The 20,356-nt window shown below is 39.9% G+C and overlaps 1 protein-coding gene across 5 annotated transcripts in view; it reads right to left on the bottom strand.

Moving 5' to 3' along the window:
• ANO4 (anoctamin 4) overlaps positions 1–20,356 on the bottom strand; it is a 197,082-nt gene that overhangs the window by 133,377 nt on the left and 43,349 nt on the right. For all 5 annotated transcript variants that reach the window (XM_075749605.1, XM_075749615.1, XM_075749625.1 and 2 more), the window contains exon 2: positions 2,696–2,902. In XM_075749605.1, coding sequence (XP_075605720.1) covers positions 2,696–2,765 — 70 coding nt within the window. In that variant the 5' untranslated portion in view covers positions 2,766–2,902. The remainder of the gene's footprint in view (positions 1–2,695; positions 2,903–20,356) is intronic.

The raw sequence follows: 20,356 nt of genomic DNA, 5'->3' as shown, positions 1-20,356 counted from the left end.
AGTCATCAGCCTCAGGATCCTTACCAGCTATAAATAAAACTGGCAGGGAAGCAAGCTGGAAATGAATGCGCTGTAACACTGAAAAATATCTATAGCTCCTCCTCCTTAGCATGTAGATACCTATGAACTTCAGTCAAAGGAAACAGCTGTCAATTAAAAAGATTTCATGATAAATAATAAAAAGTGTCATTCTAGAGAGAAGAGAAGTGGCCAAGGGACACAAAGTGGTATGCAGAAAACAGAAGCGTTAAGCTGTTAGAGGGAAAAAAATATACTCATTCGTAACTGTCGTTTTATCAAGGATCTTTTCTTTCCATGGTTCTAGCCTCTGATTGGTAAGAATTAGAAATGCCATTTTAAGTCCTCAGAATGCCTTTCTGTACAATCTATTATGCCAGACTGTCTTCATGTTCAGAGTATTTGTTAACTGGACAAAGGAAATTTCAGACTGAATATAATGTACACTACTCCAACAGTGAGATCTACTTGATTGTGAGAACAGCACTCCAACAGAAGGAAGAACCCAAATTGTATCAGCTATTTAAAATTAGACTGAACAAAACCCTGGGGATTTTACTGTATGCAACAGCAGGAGAATAGCTTGGAAAATGGCAGTGTAAGATCTGTTACCTAAGTAATTAACCTACGTCAGAATATTTTCTCTCTAAAATACCAAACTACTTACAATGTACAGCCTTAGATAAGGTACTTCCATTGGTCAACTCGTGTATTAGGTTAATTATTTATGAAGCTACAGCTGTTAACTGGTGGCTGACTAAGAACAAATAACATATGATTTTAGGTTTAAATTAAAATTTTCTCTTAGGAGTGTGATTTATTACCATAATGTTTCTTAGACTCTCCTTGCATACAGCTCAAATGGTTTTAATTTAACCTGGACACAGAGAAAAATTTAGTGTTCTTATATAGAACTAAAAAGTCAGACCCAAATCACAAAAACATTATTCCATTCCAGATGAAACAATGACATTGTAAGTTGATTAAGACTCCTGTCATACAACATATTTATAAAAATCTGCAGCCTTTAAGGCTCTTAACTTCAGTGAAGCTCATAATACTAAATGACTCCTTGAACCAAGCTGCCAAGCATGTTCTCTGTAGGTCATAGATGCTGTTATTGTTTAAAGAACAGAGTAAGAAAGATGGACAAAACTAATCTCATATGACTGTAGCAAAAGCTAAATTCCTCAGAGAATCATCATCCAAATGATGCTCACTAATGAGCTCCATTTCAGGAAACTTCTGAGGTCTACCTAAAAAGGGATCTTTTTCCCAATCAGAAGCCAGCATAACTTGCTTGTACATTATTTAGTATTAAAGCACAGGCCACATCCATTAACACATAGACATAGAATGTATAGCAGCTCAAAATGAACAGAGTTATTATGCATTTTCAAGACGCTTTTTTCACAAACTATGATGCAAGGGGTTTTTTGTCAATCTTTTAACATGCTGCAGTCATGCTCATGTATCTTTGGCAACAACATTTCTGCAGTAGTAATTTCTGTACTTCAAACAAAAACCATAGAAGCTGAAAAAAGTAGAAGGACAAACAAGTGAACAGAGAAACTGAAATAAACAAAGCATATGGTTATGAGTCACTGTAAATTCTTAATTAATCTATGTTGACAAAGATTATGGTGACTAAATATTATGGGTGCATGAAACTCATGGCAATAGACCTGCATAGCAACCCACAATAAATAATCTGAATTTTCAACTTCTACAAAAATTAAGGCATTTCCTACATCTGCAAGGTAATGGAAGCATGCTAAGGGTTTGCAGGCAGAACTGTCTGTCTCACATAAATAGACTCTGCCCCACAGCACTCAAGCAGCTGGATACAGGGTGCGTCATGCCCTTTGCTGGGCAGGAACGCTGGAAGATTATTGACACCCTTCAGTATAAAAGCTACAAAACTGATTTCATGGGCAGCCTTAATTTGCTCTACTCAAGAAAGAAATTTGGAGTTTAATCCTCACTGTAAAGAATAACTGAACATGGCCAGCACAAATGTACTCCCCTGTTATAAGAAAAGTTACTTCTAAAATAGCTCTGGCAATTAACATAACAAGGGATGAACTCATGATGTCAATTAGAATTTGATGGTTCCCAGGAGATTCTGGCTTTCTTTTAAAAAGTTTCATTTTGTTAACCAGTTAACATATGTTGTAAAATCTCCTTCAGATCTAGAGTTTTTGTTTGCATTCTAGCAGCAAGACTTTGATCTATGCCCTGGATTGTGCCTTTGTTCAAAACCAACGTTAGTGTCAATTACTGAGTTCCATGGGGGATGCCTGTAGCCTCTAGAGCACTGCCATTAGCTCAGGGCTTATCAAAATTAAACATACGTAAGGGGAGCATTATCAAAAAACAATAGCCCAAAGCACTCTCTGCATTAACATTTTGGATACCACTACATGGTACATGTTTTTTATATTTAAACTTACATTTTTATTTCCCACTTTCAGCTGTCCCAACTGTTGTTGCTCCCTATAATCTATAACTGACAAAAACATACCAAACATAGACAAAACATCAATTGATAGCTCTGACAATCAATAGATTGACCTCCATGCAAGCATGATCTGACGCTATTGATACCAGCTTCACAACATCATGGCACATCACAGAAGAAATGGAACTGAAAAAGGTGTCAAACCAAATCTTTTACCTGGCTGATGGGTTTTTGCTTTTCCACCAGTGACTGCCGAAATACTAGATCCAGAAGACGAGGCTTCCATTTTTATTGACCTTCTGACTTGTGGGAGTGAAGGATGCCCGACCACAGGCGGACGCTGTGACACTGGGTAGCTTGCTGCAGTTCTCCTCTGACAGATTTGCGCACGCTTTTCAGCCCCATGAATAGATAAACTTATACCTGACAGGAATAAGAATTAGTACTGTTAGATACAAGAGACCAGCACAGAATAACTAAAATATAAAAATTGCCATGGTTTAAAATGGAACTGTATCAGCCTTCTTGAAGTAAAAAAAATCAAAACAACAAACCTGTAAAAACATGAATTTTCTATGAAAATGAAAAATGTGCACATCTTTGCTGCTGTGCTACAGACATCAGAGTCAGCCACACTAATAGATATTTAAATTAATACACAGTCATGGTTTACTGCATTACTGGCCTGCAGGAGGAATTATCTCCTGTTCCTTAAAAGCCCCCACACAGCTCACATAGGACAATGTTAATGAGGTAACTACCACAGAGTTTATTAAATGATCATTTTCTGATTGATGGACTAAAACTTGGTAATAATGGATTCTTTTCTTATGAGCATTCATGAGTGTTAGGCAACACTCATCGAAAAGATGCTACACTTCAGGTAGCATCTGAGGTAGGTATTTTTTAAGGAAAAAATAAAGCTTGGTTTTGAGGAAAACAGTAAAGCTACAAAGCAACAATAATATGACCTTAAGCTTGAAAAACAATGCAACTTTCACCAGTCCTGTGAAACTTTACCTACAACCTTGGAAACTGTCTTTCACACCAAACATTCTCAAATTTGTCACACAGCTAATTTTTAAATAGAAATTGTGATGATAAACAGACTTTACTTTTCCAAAGAAAAAAGCAAAGTTGAAATTTCCTATGTGTCTATTGTACAGTCTTAGAAAGAAATACTATCTTACAGTAAAAAAATGCTGATTCTGACTTCCTTATGTTCACATTGATGCAATTGCTACAGCTTCATTTGAATTACTTTGAGCATACTCTGGTGAAAACCTTTAGACAATCTCTCTCGGGCAACAAAGACAAATGATAATTCTATGCTATTGTTTTACACTTAATTTAATTGTGACTCCTACTGCTTTTATCAGCAACCACTCTTTGTTTTAAAAAACAAATTAAAACCCCTAACCAGATATAATTGGGCAAATTGAGAAGGAGATGGAAAAGCAGACCCTATAAACTGGAAGTATGGATATTGTAAGCACATTGTAAGTTGCAGTCACTCAAAATCATTAGACATCATTGATTGCTCATTTTTGTGAAAGGGGTCCCTCATTGAAATGTCCAAGAATGCCTTAATGACTCTGCTCTTCCAGTTCCACTGAAAGTCAATGTATGTGAACCTCCAGGTCACAGAAGAGGTTTTGAATCTCTGAATACATTTCGATCCATAATATACTACCGAGGGGAAGAGAGCTGCCACCTCTGTAGGCAAATTATGAAAACACAGACAGCACACATGAGGAAAGGCTGTGCAAATTGCTGTCCTTTAAGATGGCTTTGTGCATTCGCAATCAAAGCTGCATGCTTGCTTCCTGGCCTTGCTGCACTTCACCAGAGCTGACCTCCTGCAGGAAGGGCGAAGGGATGAGAACTGTCCTGCGGAAAGTGCTCACATACCTCCCGGTTACACGGCTAATGTAACTGCCAGCTGTTTCTAAAGACTATTGAAATCACATCTTCTTTAGCACAGACAGCAAATCCCAGTCACTTTATTCAGTTGATTCATCTTGGGAAAGGCAGCCTAGTAACCCACGTGAGTGGAATGACAGCGAGCATGCCTGGACAACGTGTTTCTTTGACCTTTTTAGCCAGAGGGCTTAGTCATAAGGGGCTTCAACCAGTGAGAAGCTAAGCTGTAAAATGAGCTCTTTACTTCTTGTGCAGTCACTAGAAGCCTGTCATGCTCAAAATATTGTGCAATTATCCCTAAGGTATTAAAAAATTAACCACAACTGTTTCCCTTTCGCATCACCACTGATTGTTGTATCGTTTAAAACAACCATCCCTCTGAAACTTTCAATGGAGTTGGTAATTAGTCTACCAACGCTAGACATGAACCTGGCATGTGCACATACTTACTATCTGCATCTCAGTAAGACTATGCTTTCATTTGGTCACGAAATGAGCTATCTATTTTAGGAATTGGTTCCAAACATAAACTGACTGCTGCATTTCTCTGAGGTTCAAGTAAATTGCTTCTTCACATTCCGAAAAGAGTCTGTAAACTGTTGTGCAGCTGTGACTCAGCTTCCTAAACTATCTGTGCAGCACTTTTTTTATAGACATCAAAATAAAGGATACCAAAGCCAGATCATTATTCCTAAGGACTGTAAAATTTGCAGACTAATCACATTCAAAATTATGTTCAATCAGCAATTTGACTCCGGTGACACGTAACCTTTTGTTTCTTCCACTAAAGAGTAGTGTTATAAAACGATAACACCTAACTACATAAGTAATAATATGCCAGCACTATTGGAAATTTTACAGATTATTCTTTAGATATATTTAAAACTTACAAGTGCTCAAAAGCTGTCAGAATTTACACCAAAAGTGTGTCACCAATATATTTGGGAGTTCTTCACCCCACTCTCCTTGCCACTGTAGTTATTTTCTCCACATAGACAGTCTCTTGACTAGGAGAGTGAATTTCCATTATTTTCATGAGAACCAGGTAAAAAACAAAGAAAGATGCATGTGTCCTTGTTTAATTACCATTTCAGCTTTTTCCAGAGAGACCAGATCTTGCTTTTCTATGTACGTTTCTTTTGTTAAACTAGAAGTAAATGTCTGCAAAAACGTAAGACAGTAATATTGCAGTAAGCTGCGGAATTACCTTGTTTTCATGTGGGCGAAAGTCCTTTTAAAGGAGATATTGGCAGTTGAAAATACATCCTCAGATAATATGCAGAAAAGTAGAGAGAAAGGGAGGGGGGAATCAGGAGTAGAAAAGCCATTGGGAATAGCACATGAAGCTTATGGGAGATTAAAACCTGGTAAAGTAAGCAGACTAAACTCCTCCTATTCTTCCTGCAAATAACCCACATGGCTGATGAATCCTGGGGTTTGTGGGTCAGAGATGTGAGAAAACACCAGAAATCTCTGAGGAGTAGATGTTAAAGTTGACATCAATTACTTTTTGCAGTGTGACAATACCCATAAAAGACATCTAGAAAGACAGACAAGATCTCCAGCAGTACGCTGCAGACTGGGTCTTCAATTAACTATGTTTGGTGGAGTTTTTTCTCCTGCCTTCAGACTTAGCCATATAGTTGCTGGCACCAAAATCCCAGTGCCATTGTGTGCCTGGCTACACGGCCTGACTGTACCTGTCCCTGCAGCATGATCATTTTTAAGTGAGCTCGGCAGCCTCAGTAGCTGTGTACGACCACGTTGGCATGCTCTGACAGGCAGTATAGATGCCACAAAACCAGGAGTTTCTCATGCCTCTCCCTTTGGCTTAATATAACGGATCGCGAGCAGAGTTTCAACCCAGGTCTGCAGTGCAAATGCAAGTGAAAGACATAAATACTGGGCAGTGACCACAGCCAACTCTTCACTTTGGCGGACTGGCTTCTGGACAGGGCTCAGTCACCTGCACCTGGCTGGCTGCAAACCAAGTGTTGAAGAGCAGGAAGTAGAAGTTTGGTGTTTTGAAGCTGGACGAGATTTGAGCCTTTAATTATTATATGTATCACTCTTTTCCTTTCCCACATGCAGCAAAAATCCTTCTCTATTTTCAAATCTTCACATGCCTTTCTCTTTCTTAGCTGTATTCCTACCCTTTTTTTCTCATCCAAGCTTCTTGTCTCCATGAGGAGCTGCTCTTCTTGGTGCCCTTTTGTTGTCCTCTCATGCCTCTGAGCTTGCAGATTCACGTGAGAGAAGCACCTTCACTCCTTTCCTACCAACACATCTCAGCTATGCAGTTTGCCATCAGGGAAGAGCAGCCTCTATCCTGCTTCTGGCTAACTTTTATTGCTCCCAGCTATGTCTTTTTATTATAAATTTTTCCAAAGCAGCATTTCTTTTACATTGAGCATCTTTTGCCTCTAATAAAGTGGTAGTATCATTATGAAACTAAGGAATTTATAATGCTCCAGATAAAACCTGCATATGAGAACATTAAAAGTGGAGTATTACAGTACTTCCAAGTCAGGAAGCAATTAAATCAAACATAAAGAAGAAAAAGGAGGGAGAAATTACTAAAAGTAGAAAACGCTACAATGTGTCTGCGTGCAAAGTTTTATGTGACAGTGATATTTGTTTTGTTGGCTCCTCAGATGCTACAGTGATGAACAACCACATCCCGCGCTACTCAGAAGTCACTCTGCCAAAGCATCTGATGGGGCATCTGTTTTGGTCACGTCTTAGCCCTGGCTAGCAGGTGTTATGCACCACGCACCTCTGCACGGAGCAACACCTGCATCCAGCAGACATCATCCAGCATGCCTGCGCAATTCAACTGAGCACAGCGCAGTGGCTCTGGTACTGGCGGACATGGTTCAAGCACCAGAACTGGGGTCAGCAAGGCACTGCATCTAAATTATACTGTGCTGGGACTGAGATGCCTCTCCACCTGGGGAGGCATCCCCCCTGTAGCGACTGGCAAGTTTGGGTCAGTCCCAGTTCTGTTCCACCTTGTACCACTTTGGGGTACAGACATATATTTATAGGTTCCTTCTCGATTTGTCTGTCTCTAGCCGGAGTTAATATGAACATGAATAAGCAATAATAATGCAATGCAGAATTACAAAGCTGTGTAAACAACCCATTAGCTAACAGTGCTTAATTAGCCTCAAGTGCCCTGACCTGCTTTGTAGACCTTCTCTGGGATAACAAACTGCTGCTGGCAGGTGCAGTAAGTCCTTTTGGTTTGGTATCATTAGAGTGTCAGTGCTCACGTTGGAGACAAATCACTCCAGCTATTTCTCTGTTCTATGTGGGTCTTTCATTTCGTTTCAGCCCTATGTAGAGGCCTTAGGAGCGGACTGAGGTAGACCCTTTCTTCAAGGACCTTTTCAGAGCAGAGCAAGTGCAGGGGAGCACAGAGCAAGGCATGAGGAAGAAAATCTCAGCTGAAGCATCATGTAGGACCACAAGAAGTAAGGCAGCTCTGGAAAGCATGCAGTTACCAAGGCACAGATAAGCAAGGTTATAAGGAAGCACTTTGGAAGCATGGGCAGAGAGTGGAAAACGAGGCTTTAAGGTGCAGTATATAAATGGGAAAATTACAAACTTAGTTCCTTTCAACTTTTACACCCAGGAAAGGAGAAAGTGAGCTAATTTGTCCACCTTAAAAAGCTAAGCACCCTTTCTTCACCTTGAGCAAATTGCCACATTTCCCATTAAAGTCAATGATGCTCTGCAGACAGCTTCAGCTTTCTCACATTTTGAAGCTAGCATTGATAAGGGGGAGCTCAGAAAGGGCAAGGAACTTAAAAGGTTTCTCATGCAAACCTAGTTTCATCTGAGACTCAACAGACAGACAGCTGTGCTCGATGCCATGATGGTACAGTGAGTTGATGCTGGCTGGAGGCCAGGCGCGCACCAAAGACACTCTATCACTGCCCTCCTCAGCTGGACAGGGCAGAGAAAATATAATACAAGGTTTGTGGGTCAAGATAAGGACAGGGAGAGATCACTCACCAATTACCATCATGGGCAAATGAGACTTGACTGGGGAAAAATTAATTACCAATTACATCAGAGTAGGGGAATGAGAAATAAAACTAAATTTTAAAACACCTCCACCCACCCCTCCCTTCTTCCCAGGCTTAACTTTATTTCCAAATTCTCTACCTCTTCCCCCTGCAGCGGCACAGGGGGATGGGGAATGGTAGTTATGGCCAGTTCATCACACGTTGTCCCTGCCACTCCTTCCTCCTCAGAGGGAGGCCTCCTCACACTCTTCCCCTGCTCTAGCGTGGGGTCCCTCACATGGGAGACAGTCCTCCGCCAACTTCTCCAGCATGAGTCCTTCCCACAGGGTACAGTTCTTCACCAACTACTCCAGCGTGGATGTAGATCTTCAGGAGCAGACTGCTCCAGCGTGGGTCCCCCGTGGGGTCACAAGTCCTGCCAGCAAACCTGCTCCAGCGTGGGCTCCTCTCTCCACGGGTCCTGCCAGGAGCCTGCTCCAACATGGGCTTCCCACAGGGTCACTGTCTCCTTCAGATGCCTCCACCTGCTCCAACGTGGGGTCCTCCACGGGCTGCAGATGGATATCTGCTCCACTGTGGATCTCCATGGGCTGCAGGGGGACAGCCTGCCCCTCACAATGGTCTTCTCCAAAAGCTGCAGGGGAATCTCTACTCTGGCGCCTGGAGCACCTCCTCTGCCTCCTTCTGCACTGACCTGGGTGTCTGCAGAGTTGTTCCTCTCACACATTCTCACTCCTCTCTTCTGGCTGCTCTTCCACAGTAGTTTTCCCCCCCTCCCCCACCTTCTTTTAAATACATTGTCCCAGAGGTGCTACCACTGTCACTGATGGGCTCAGCCTTGGCCAGTGGCAGGTCCATCTTGGAGCTGGCTGGCATTTGGCTCTGTTGGACACAGGGGAAGCTTCTAGTAGCTTCTTACAGAAGCCACCCCTGTAGCCCCCCTGCTACCACAACCCTGCCGTGCAAACCATCCAATACAGATGGACTCTTCTGCTTGCTCTGAATCCTAGGTGGAAATGAATAAGCACGAGAGAAAAATTCACCTGCTGCCATCTGTACATATGCCTGAAAGCACAGTCTAAAGGCAGTTCCCTTTTTTTCTGCAACCTATGTCCTACTTATATAACAAATACATCCATAAAAGCATGGCTATCTTTCCCTACACCTTCGGGAAAAATGTTACAACAGCATCAGGATTCCCACATTAGATTAAATCATTTTTCAGAAGTTTAAATATCACCTCTCTAACACAGCATCAAGTCCCTTGCCATTGGTAACAAACAATTCATGAAATCATATCTAAGCCCAGATTATGCTTTAAGTATAGCTTTGAAAATTTTGAAACACTTCTGACTACATCAGATGTAAAAAGAAACCCCGCAACTGCAAACCTTTAAATAAGCAAACAAAAAAGCTACCAGTTACAGAACTTCCCTGGAACTGGACTGGCTGTAGAGAAAGACTAACACTGTGCATCTTGACAAGTTAGATATGTTCAGTTTTCCAAGGCTTTGCATGGTCTTCCTCCCTCCCTCCCTCCCAAATATTGGGGAGATGACAGGATTTTTAAGACCCATTGTAGTTGCAGAAACTGTTCCCTAAATGTTACTATTTTCCCATTTTCTATCAAAACTTTTGTCCACCTGACTTCCAAATTTACATAATTTTTAGCATATATACTTCTCCATGAAAAGAAACCACAGAGCTTAAATATACAGCCTGTGAAGGAACAGCTCTTTTTCTTTGTCTGAAACAGGTCATCCCCAAAGTTTTGTATTGAAAGAGATCATGAATCACCACTTCCCTTTACCTCTCTATTCCACTCATGATACTACAGAGCTCTATCATATCCCCTCTCTGTTGTTCATATTCCCAAGCTTAGGAGACCTGGTTTACGCTGTTGCTCCTCACCAATAAGCTTTTGTATACCTCCAATCATCCTTGGTCACTCCTTCCTTGTTCCTTTCCGTTTGTAAGAAATGAAGACCTGCAATGCACATTAAAAACGTTTCAAGAAGCAGCAGCAGAAATGCCCATGATGTTCAGGCTGTGCCTTCAACAAGTATTTACACAGTGGCACAGTGATGTTTCTGGTTTTGTTCTTCCCCTTGTAATTTCATTTGCCCCAGGATACTTGTAGATGGGCTCTGCCTCGTCGCATTTGCCAGCAATCTTCAAGCAATTTTCTAGTGAGTCAGGGATCTCCCTCCTAACCCACCTGCTCGAGGTCCCTATGTCAAGCAAAGGCCACCGGAAACAATATTGCATTATTTCTCTCATTTGTATGCTGCCTCTTTTTCCACTTCAGTTGCTTTCTAGGGCTCATGTTTTTCACTTCTGTAAGAGCATCACTGTACAGCCCTTGTGTATCAGCAAAACAAATCTTCACAAAGGTGTATTACTTGTCACTGCACTTTTTTTTTTCCAATTACCCTCCTTCAACGGGAGGAGGGTAGCATCGTTCTGTGCCTGCCAGTTACTGGTGGTGGTAGGATCTGCCTTTTGAACTGCGATCAAAGGCACAACTGAACTAGAACCAGGACTCCATGAAGAAGGGGTTTGTGTACACGCTGGGTTTATGCAGCTTTATCCGCACTGATTTAGAAACAAACAGTTAAAGAGCCGCAGATTCCAGGGGGACATATGTTTACACTTGCAAATGTGCTTTAGGTCAGAATAGCTTATTCTCCCCTACAAAAGTGGCTACATTACCTGTGGCATAACTGCACCCAGAGCCAGTGTTAATTTAAGTCTGTCAAAGTCCTGATGAATAAAAAGATCATGCTTACCCTAGGCCCACCAAAGGGTTGCTTTTATAGCCTGGAAGGTGGTTTATTAAATTACAACAAGCTAGCATTCAACAGTGATTATCTAGCATGACTGAAAGACTCCTGTAGTGCTCACAGAGATGCAAGATAATAACCTGAAGTCATGAAAATGTCTTGGAGAGAGTCATACTAGTCCTACTTTAATAGTCTGCATGGCAGTCTGAAAAACCACTTGTCTTCCTTAGGCATAAGTGAAGAGAAAAGCTTAGCTAAGTGAATATAAAGCTCTTTTTGGTTGCTGTTGAGATATCAGCAATTGTCACGGGCACATTGCAGGAGCATGGTGCTGAACGGAAGGTGCTGCCTGCACAAGTCATACCAGCCCAGCTGAATAAAAGGAACTTTTTTCCCCAAGGTGCCTAATTTGATTAATTTATAAGTCTTGTATTTTTATTTCTGTCTAACAATTCATTATTTAGTTCCTTCTACAAAAAGAAAACACACTGTATAGTGCATATATGCTGCTATATTTTGTAGGCCACTGGGATAAATGCCTAGCAATTGTGTGTAAAATGCCCCCTTTCAGTTCACCCAGCAGCTGCAATCAGTGGTGTCACCATCCCAGCTGACTGAATTCTTATTGGGGTTGCCTGCATTTTTGTTGTGTTTATTACTTTTCTCTTTTTGTTTGTTTTGTATCTACTTTGATTTACTTTATTGCTACAACTAGATTTGTAATAGTATTAGAACCACATACATTCTGAAGAGTAATTTGAAAAAAATAATTAAGAAGTTCCTTTGCTTGCCCCAGTATGAAAAAGCAGTGAGAAAGAATACCTTGCCCTGAAATCTGATAAACACAATAGAAATCAAAAACTGAGGCTGATGAAACATTTTCAGTAGAATGTTTCTCTATCAAAAAATTTGTCAATTTGTTGGGGGGGGGGGGGGGAGGAATATCCCAAAGTCAAGAATTGCCATCAAAAATTTTGTTTAGAAAATAAATCTGACCTTATCTGGACTGGAATATCCTGGCTTTTTATTTTGTAAGGACTTGACACTTTGAAAAATGTAATCTAATGTATCAAATAGAATACAAATTATCAATTAGAATACCAGTTGCCTCTGAGCAAGCCAAAAAGCAATTATCATTTCAATTACTGAAACAGCATCTGTAATACCAATAACCAATTAATGTTACTGTAATACAAAAATAGCAAGAAATCATTCAAAACAGAAAAATTGAAAACATAAAGCACAAAACATTGAAATAATAGAACAAAATACAGTGTAAACAATAAGTCCAACCAAGATAAAATATTTCAACTTTCCAAAAGCAAATTCTGATAGAAATAATGTAAGCATTATGTTGAAAAATGACTTCAGAAAGTGCTCAAAAGAGATTCAAAGCGAAAAAAATTGCAAGAATATTAGAATTTCTGTGGACTGGATATTCTAGCTTTTGACTCACCATCTCTATAAGCAAGTGGTATAGACTTGCACTAGAATGAATGTAGGTTCATACAAAACCCAATAGATTTATATCTCAGTTTCTGACACAATAAATAATATGTCAACACTTCTTTCTCTGAGGCAATATCTATTTCTTCTGATTTTTTTTTAAGATTGGATCTGTCGTCTTAAGTGGCACTTACTGATTTGAAACTATGCGGTAACTCGTCTTACTCATTTTACTTATATGCACAGCATTTACTAGCCAAAAATAAATTCAGAATACTGAGATGATTTAAAACTTACTTTCACTTGTGTTAAGCACTGCATTCAAAATTGTTTTCTTTCTTAACAACTAGCTATTACCCTGATTTTCAAAATCAAGAGCCTTCTCATTAAACCTGTCTGCACTGATTTTGAGCCTTTGGCCCATATGCGTCTAGTAAAAGGTAACTGCATACACTGAAGTGATATGTAGTACAAACACCAGGGCAAACCGCCATGCCTCGTGAAACAAAGCACCAAGTCAAGTCCCAGATGCTCTTTGCTGGCCGAAGAATGAAGTGAAGCACTAGCTATGCAGATATATTTTGAGTGTGGGTAGATTTACAAGCAGAGAATTTTTTTTTTTTTTTTACATCTTAATGTGCTGCCTGAATGTCAACTGTTACATTTCAAATACCACAAGTCTCATTTTATCTCATTTAATCGGATATTCTCTATAATGCAGAACAGTGCAATCAATCTGAGACATCATCTGTGAAAGAGGAAAAAACCTAGGAGACTTCACAGATGGGAAAAAAGATAGCTGGGGATACGTCTGAATGTGTCTGCCTCCACAGCGCAGACAGTAATGATTTTCAGCACAGCAACTAGGCTTAATTTAACTTTCAGGGGCCTGGCTTGCCATCAGTAGTGTCTTGCTGCCCCAGCCCTGGCCATGCTCTCCGGGGAACCCACAAGCAGCAGGTCAGTCGAACATACGCTCCGGCCTTTGCCCAGCCTCCGCCCCAGCTATGGGGCCTTTTTCAGGCTGCTCTCTGCCTGCAGGTGGTTTTATTAACTATAAATTGACTTTTACCTTGATGATAATTTTAATTAGACCTTATACAGCCAATGTCTTCAGGGGCAGGGCCTAAGACAACAAAAGTTACTACTTCTCCCCCCTCCCTCAAATGGGAAAAATCATCTTATATCCCATATTGCAGTAAAGTATATTACTTGAATAAAATACTTTTAAAGTAAACATGCATCTGGACAGATGTACACCTGTCTAAAGAGGTCAGATGTGCTGGGTCAAGTCCAATGCCTAGAAGGGTTTTTGCCCTCCAAAATGAATGTCCACGGTGGACATGCAGGCTGCTCCTGCAGCCCGGTACCCACAGGCATATCGCAGGCCCCAGCACCTCCCGCGTCCAGGGTCTGGCACTGGAGCCCTCCTGGGGAAGGGGCTCTCACACAGGCTGGAAGGACATGCTGCTGTATGCTCTGGCAGAGCCTGGACAAGCCTTGGTCTGCAAGGAAGAAGCACCAGCCTCCACAGCCACGCTTGCTGAAACATCTAGGACAGGCTGAGAGAGTTGGGGTTGTTCAGCCTGGAGAAGAGAAGGCTCCAGGGAGACCTAATTGCGGCCTTCCAGTACCTGAAGGGGCCTACAGGAAAGATGGAGAGGGACTGTTTATCAGGGAGTGTAGTGATAGGACAAGCGGCAGTGGGTTTAAGCTAAAAGAGAGTAGGTTTAGATTAGATATTAGGAATAAATTCTTCACTGTGAGGGTGGTGAGGCACTAGAACAGGTTGCCCAGAGAAGTTGTGGATGCCCCCTCCCTGGAAGTGTTCAAGACCAGGTTGGATGGGGCTTTGGGCAACCTGGTCTAGTGGAGGGTGTCCCTGCCCATGGCAGGGAGGTTGCAACTAGATGATCTTTGAGGTCCCTTCCAACGCAAACCATTCTATGATTCTATAGTCTAAGTCTGCCATCAGCCTTTTCTATGGAAAAGACATGTTAACAAGGGCTAGTTGTATCAGAAATTTTGAGGCATGTGTACTACTTGTCTTTCTTTTGTGCATCGTTAATTTCCAGCACACTCTCTCTTGGCAAGTAATGCTTTTGGTTGTAATAAAGCCTATGGTGCCAAGCTTTCTAATTGGTCATAAAGTGAGGGCGATCCCCAGAGGAGAAGGCAGCTGTAGTGTGCAGCAGATGCCAGTGAAAATCCGTGTTCATCTGCCACCTCATCTTTCTGGCAGGACTCCAGGCAATTAACAATAACAAGATGCTATTGAAAAGAATACGTAAACCTGCCATGTTCATACATACATTCCTCATAGGGATCCAACTGATCGTTCTCAACTTACGCTGATCTGGACTGAACAAAGCATACAGGTCTTGCTTATTTCACTTCTAAGCTAGATTGTATTTCTGATGAAAGACCAATAAACTCTGAAAGACAACAGTAATCACATAATGATTGTCTGAATTGGGCAGATTAGTACATAGAGATGGAAAGAAGCACTCTACTGATTGATACCATTTTAATTTCTTGAGCTTTTTATAACAGAATCAGAAGAAATGGTAGAGGATAATAAAAATGCAGTAACTACATTGTAGGATGTGAGGTCTATAACATACAGATTCATTTTTGTAAAAGGCAGTCCATGCTCTAACTCATTCACTGAATAACAGCTTTATGCAAGGGCAAGGCCCACCGTTCTTTCATATGTAAATAATTCTCTGATACATTACTAGTTTGGAAAAAACATGTAAAGTATGCAAGATAGACTTTAAGCTATGTTTTATGCACTACACAAAACACTGCATGTTAGTTGGATGTTTCTAACGGTTAAGAGGAGACACAGAAGAGGCCCAAATTTTCTGAATTCACCTAAATCAGCTTGATTATAGAAAGACCCTATAAAAAGAAAAATATGCCTAAATTTAGGTCCTGTGACTGACATCTTCTCAGGGAAAGGTCATTCACACATACTTTTTCATAAAACTTTTCCTTTCTTCACTTATACCTCTGACACTCAAGGTCCCATTACTGTTCATTCATTTACAAAACCATGAACAGAAAGTAAAAAAAAAATAAATAAAAAAATTTAAAAAATCAAAATACATATGTAAAAAATATTGCAAATATTTGTAAGCTGTATTTCTAAGTATTGCAAATATATTGAAAGTTATATTTGTAAGAACATTCCAGTTTGAGAATGATGCTGAATTTGTTCTGAATATCACAGGAGTTTTGAGGATTCAAAACAACCAGATAGTTAAGGAAAAGAGACTGCTTCTCTTCACAAACACCATTTTGCCCAGAGTCAAGAATATGCAGTTCAACAGATGTGTAGAACACAATCTTCATGAACAATTCCTAAACTGAAATGTCATCGCCAAAACTGCCCATACAGTCCTGAAACTTGTTAGTAGGGATTCTGAGAAGAGCTTAACTTGTCAGTAACTGGGATTGTCTTTGAGCAATACATAGCATCTGAACAATTAAAGGTGGTTGTGTACTCTGCTTCTGTGATGGTATACCACCCACAGAGAGAAAAAATACAGAAGCAGCAGTGTATCAAGAAATCAGGAGAACAGTAAAGTCTATTAGTAAGGTGCTTACTTAAACCTAAAAATACTGACAGGCAGCCTAGTCAATGAAAAAAACCCAAACAAAAAATGACATCAGACCCTTCCAAATGCCAAATCCTTTTTTGTTTTACCCCCCCCCCCGCCCAAAAAAAAATAATCCAAACCCACGCCAAAACCCCCAAACATAAAACCAATCAACCAGCATACCCACCTCATTCCTTCCTTAGGTGAATGCCTGGTTAGACATAACTACATAAAGCTGTCTTCTATACTCCCAGGAAGAAAAAGCAACGTGTACCTCTTCATATTAGATCTAAGCCCCAGAATCAAAATGGCACCAAAAATCATGGGTCCCACTGGACTAATTTCTTCCTATTAATTCTTTATGAACACAAACCTAAATCCTGAAAAGGCTGGGTTTAGAGATAATATTCTTGTTAAATTTCTATGAGGAGTTAACCACCAACCAGAAAAATTTTTCTTCATTTACAAAGCAATAAGATCCTGCTTACAAAAGGCTATTAATGGATCACAGCAGTCATAATTACAATTGCACAAAGAGCAATCTGGAAATAGATTTCCAAAGATGATTTTAAGGCCTCAATTAATACAGTATATTATGTGCCTAGGAGTGAAAGAAGTAGATGAGTTAAAATTGCAGAGGATAAAGGTTTGTGAGAAAATTAACATTAGATAAGAACATAATCTGTTAGAGAGTATTTCCTCTCGATTCCTGATACTGTTCATGACATTTTCAGTCTCCTTATGTGACATGTCTCCTTGTTGAAAATTGGGCATGGTGTTCATTTTACGGCTAGTGACAATACCTCCTTCAGTGATCAAGCCATGGCAAGGATATGATAGTTACACTCTCTCCCTTTTTCATAGACTGCTGGGGTTTGGTTTTGCTCCTGCCTTTGCAACTATCAAAATTATTCCTCTCATAATGCATTTTTTCAATTATGGGTCTCCCTCTAGACTTTTAAAAAAGTAAATCTAAACTAATTAAGACAAAGAAAATTTCATAATCAACAATATTGAGCCTTTCTTTATTTTTCTTCTCAGCTTTTCCAGTTAACAACCCATTTTATAGGTAAATACATCAGAAGCTAAATATTAGATGAAATACAATGATGATTCATAAGAATTCATAAGTTCTAAAAATTGCTGTCCAAATGTGCTCGAGATACTTGGTGCTCTTATCAGTTCCATAACTGCTCCTTCCTTCTTAGAATTTAATGGTATATGTCAAAATGTTTTACATATTATCTGCAATTAAAAAAAAAAAATCTCAAAGCAGTTACTTTAATCCAATTTCTGTGAACATCCGCAATTTACAATTCAGTGATTATTCTCCCTGACACTAAATTCACATTCAGTGAATACAAAGACCATAAATGTTCTTAATTCATGCAAAGTGATAATTCCCTGACTGCTTGCTTTCTGATTTATACAAGTGCAAGAGACGATAAATGTATGAAACAAAGTTTTTTTCTCCCTCTTATTGTACTATGCCACAGCTCATCTCTTCTCCTTAATGTAAAAACTACAATTGTTATTTCTGATGCATAAAGTCTACTGTTTGTCCTTTCTATTGAAATGAACGTGCACTGTCTGTAAGAACACAACAATAAAGATGCACCTTTCACAGCTGCAAATCCCAAATCCGACTTTCCCAGTAAAAAGACAATGTACTAGGTTGTGTTATGTTCTGATAGATGGTACGAGAAGTATTTTGACCTAGCTATAATCCCATCTATCAGAAGCGTTGGGGAAGGAAAACATCTGACAACCTGCATAAGGTCAATCTTTTAGCCAATTTTTCAAAAACTCAGTCATGGTAATTCACAACAGTCGCTTCTTTTTTTGAAAGGTTCTTGTTCAACTTCCAATCACTTGGCATGACCTGCTATCAGCTTTCTTGCAGACACAATCCCATGCCTCAGTGGTATTTTGTAAATGTACTGCTTGCTGACCAAACACCTTGTCAAGCTTTCAGCTGACTTTGGAATTTAAAATAAAGTTCTTGACAAGACCCTGTACACATGAGAAAAAACAGCCTTTTCAGATCACACTGATCCTATCCTCCATTACAAAAGCACAAAAGGCAATCTTTTACATACCCACATTTCACATGAAATAAAAATATCACTGCATGATGGCAGAGACATCTCAAAAGAACACACACTTCAGATAACTGTTACTAACTTCACTGCTAACTTTGCTCTAAAAGTTAAACTTTTCTAAAGATGTTACATAACATGAATAATTCAGTAATAGAGCTTATTTTTAACTGTGTTAACTTTTAATTGAACTACTGAGGTATTGAACTTAAGGCTGTTGCCTTTAAATGACTTGTTACATTAATAAAATAAATTTTAAAAAGTCTTTCCGAAACTTCCACCTGCTTAGAAGTGCTTTATAATCTGTTTCTTCCAGATATGCACTGCACAGAGAAATACCTCTGCAGCGCTGACAGCATTACTTAGCCCTACTTCCAGCAGAACCAGCTTGCTTTCTCCAAGCTGGGGGCAAGACCAGTGAAATACAAATGACCTGTGCCCATACAGCTAAATAAAACCAGGCGGTGAACTTGCGGCCAAAGCCCACCATGCCCGCTCCAGACATCAGCGACGCAGCTCAGTCAGCCACCCGTGGGCAGCTCAACACCTCGCAATTACACTCACGGATGGCGTGAAAGGAGAAAAGGAAAGTCCTCTACTGACCTGCCCTCCTGTCCCCTACGTGCAGTGCAGGAACATTCCCCCACACCCTGATACACATTAGAATCAGTACATTTAGCCTCGGTAGAGCCAACTGGAATTTTTTAGCAGAATATTTTCCATGGTGTTTTTGCAATTTGATTAAAAGCGGCTGTCTCTTGACAGTCCATCAGCCTCCCTACCACCCTCTGAAATCTGCACAGAGACTGAGGTTCTCTGTCTGTAAGCTCCTTCTCCCAGTCTCACACCTCCTTTGGACATCAAAAATTTCATTCTAAAATGCTCTTACTTCGGCAATTTCAGAGTGAAACACCCGAGTTCCCATTTCAGGGGAAACAAAGATTTCATCTGATATGCAATATTTTCACTGAGGAATTTCCAGTGGGAAAAGAAATTCCATGTTCCTTGGATCTAATATACACAGATAATAGGATAGAAAATAATCCAGCTGAGTACTGAGAGAAATCAGAGCAACACAGAGATGAGTACTAAAGTTACATTTCACTGAACTGTATTGTGTGAGGGATTTTCTTCTTTCAACGCATGAGCAACTTGTTTTCTCCCCCCTCTATTCTGTTACCTCACTTTCTTTTTTGATTTTTAAAAAAGTATAACCCACTAAGACTGTGAATATGCATGAAAAGGCAGCCCAGAACTAGGAAAAGGAAAAATAATGTTTTAAGCATGAGAGAAACACTGGCAAATTGTTAACTATAAATTCACCTAGATGATATCTTGTGATATCACAAGTATTACCGCCAGGCTCTATCTAGTTCTCCAAGTCTATTTTAAGCCAGCATTATGCTGAGATTAGTTAGCATGCAGCATCCTTAAAAAAAAATATCATCAGGAACATATAACTTTTCTGCTTATAAAAGTTCCTCTAACTGATCCTGGTAAAATCTTACATTCTCTGGAAACAATGTTAGAAGCTGTAAAAACTCACCTTTCTCTTAGACAAGCATGCTTCTTAAAGGCAACTTTCTATGTTTGGAAATTCACTGTAAAGGTTGCCATGGTGATTAATTTTAAAAGTGAAATTCTCCCCTTTTAAAGTTTTTTCTTTAAAGAAGAAATGCTCCATACTAGGGCCCAGTCCTCAGCAAGGCAAATGGGAATGAAAAATCTCATCTTAATCTTGAAGATTAAAGGACATAACCTCTGTGTAACTGAAACTTCCGCAGACTCTTTTCAGAAAAATGTTGGAAATATCAATTTTTACCTAAAAATGAAATAAAAATACATTCATAGGAGAAAGAATAGAAGGGCAAAAGGAACATCTTCCAGTCATCAGACTGTAGCCAGTAGGCCAGGTTATACTAGTGAAAGGAAGGAGGGAAGTTAAGGAAAGAATGGTAGCGGTAGCTGGAGCTCAGCAGAAAAAACG

This window comes from Balearica regulorum, chromosome 1, assembly GCF_011004875.1.
Source record: "Balearica regulorum gibbericeps isolate bBalReg1 chromosome 1, bBalReg1.pri, whole genome shotgun sequence".
NCBI classification, from domain to species: Eukaryota; Metazoa; Chordata; class Aves; order Gruiformes; family Gruidae; genus Balearica; species Balearica regulorum.
Note: the sequence above shows the minus strand (reverse complement) of the source record. Positions and strands in the feature narration are given on the sequence as shown.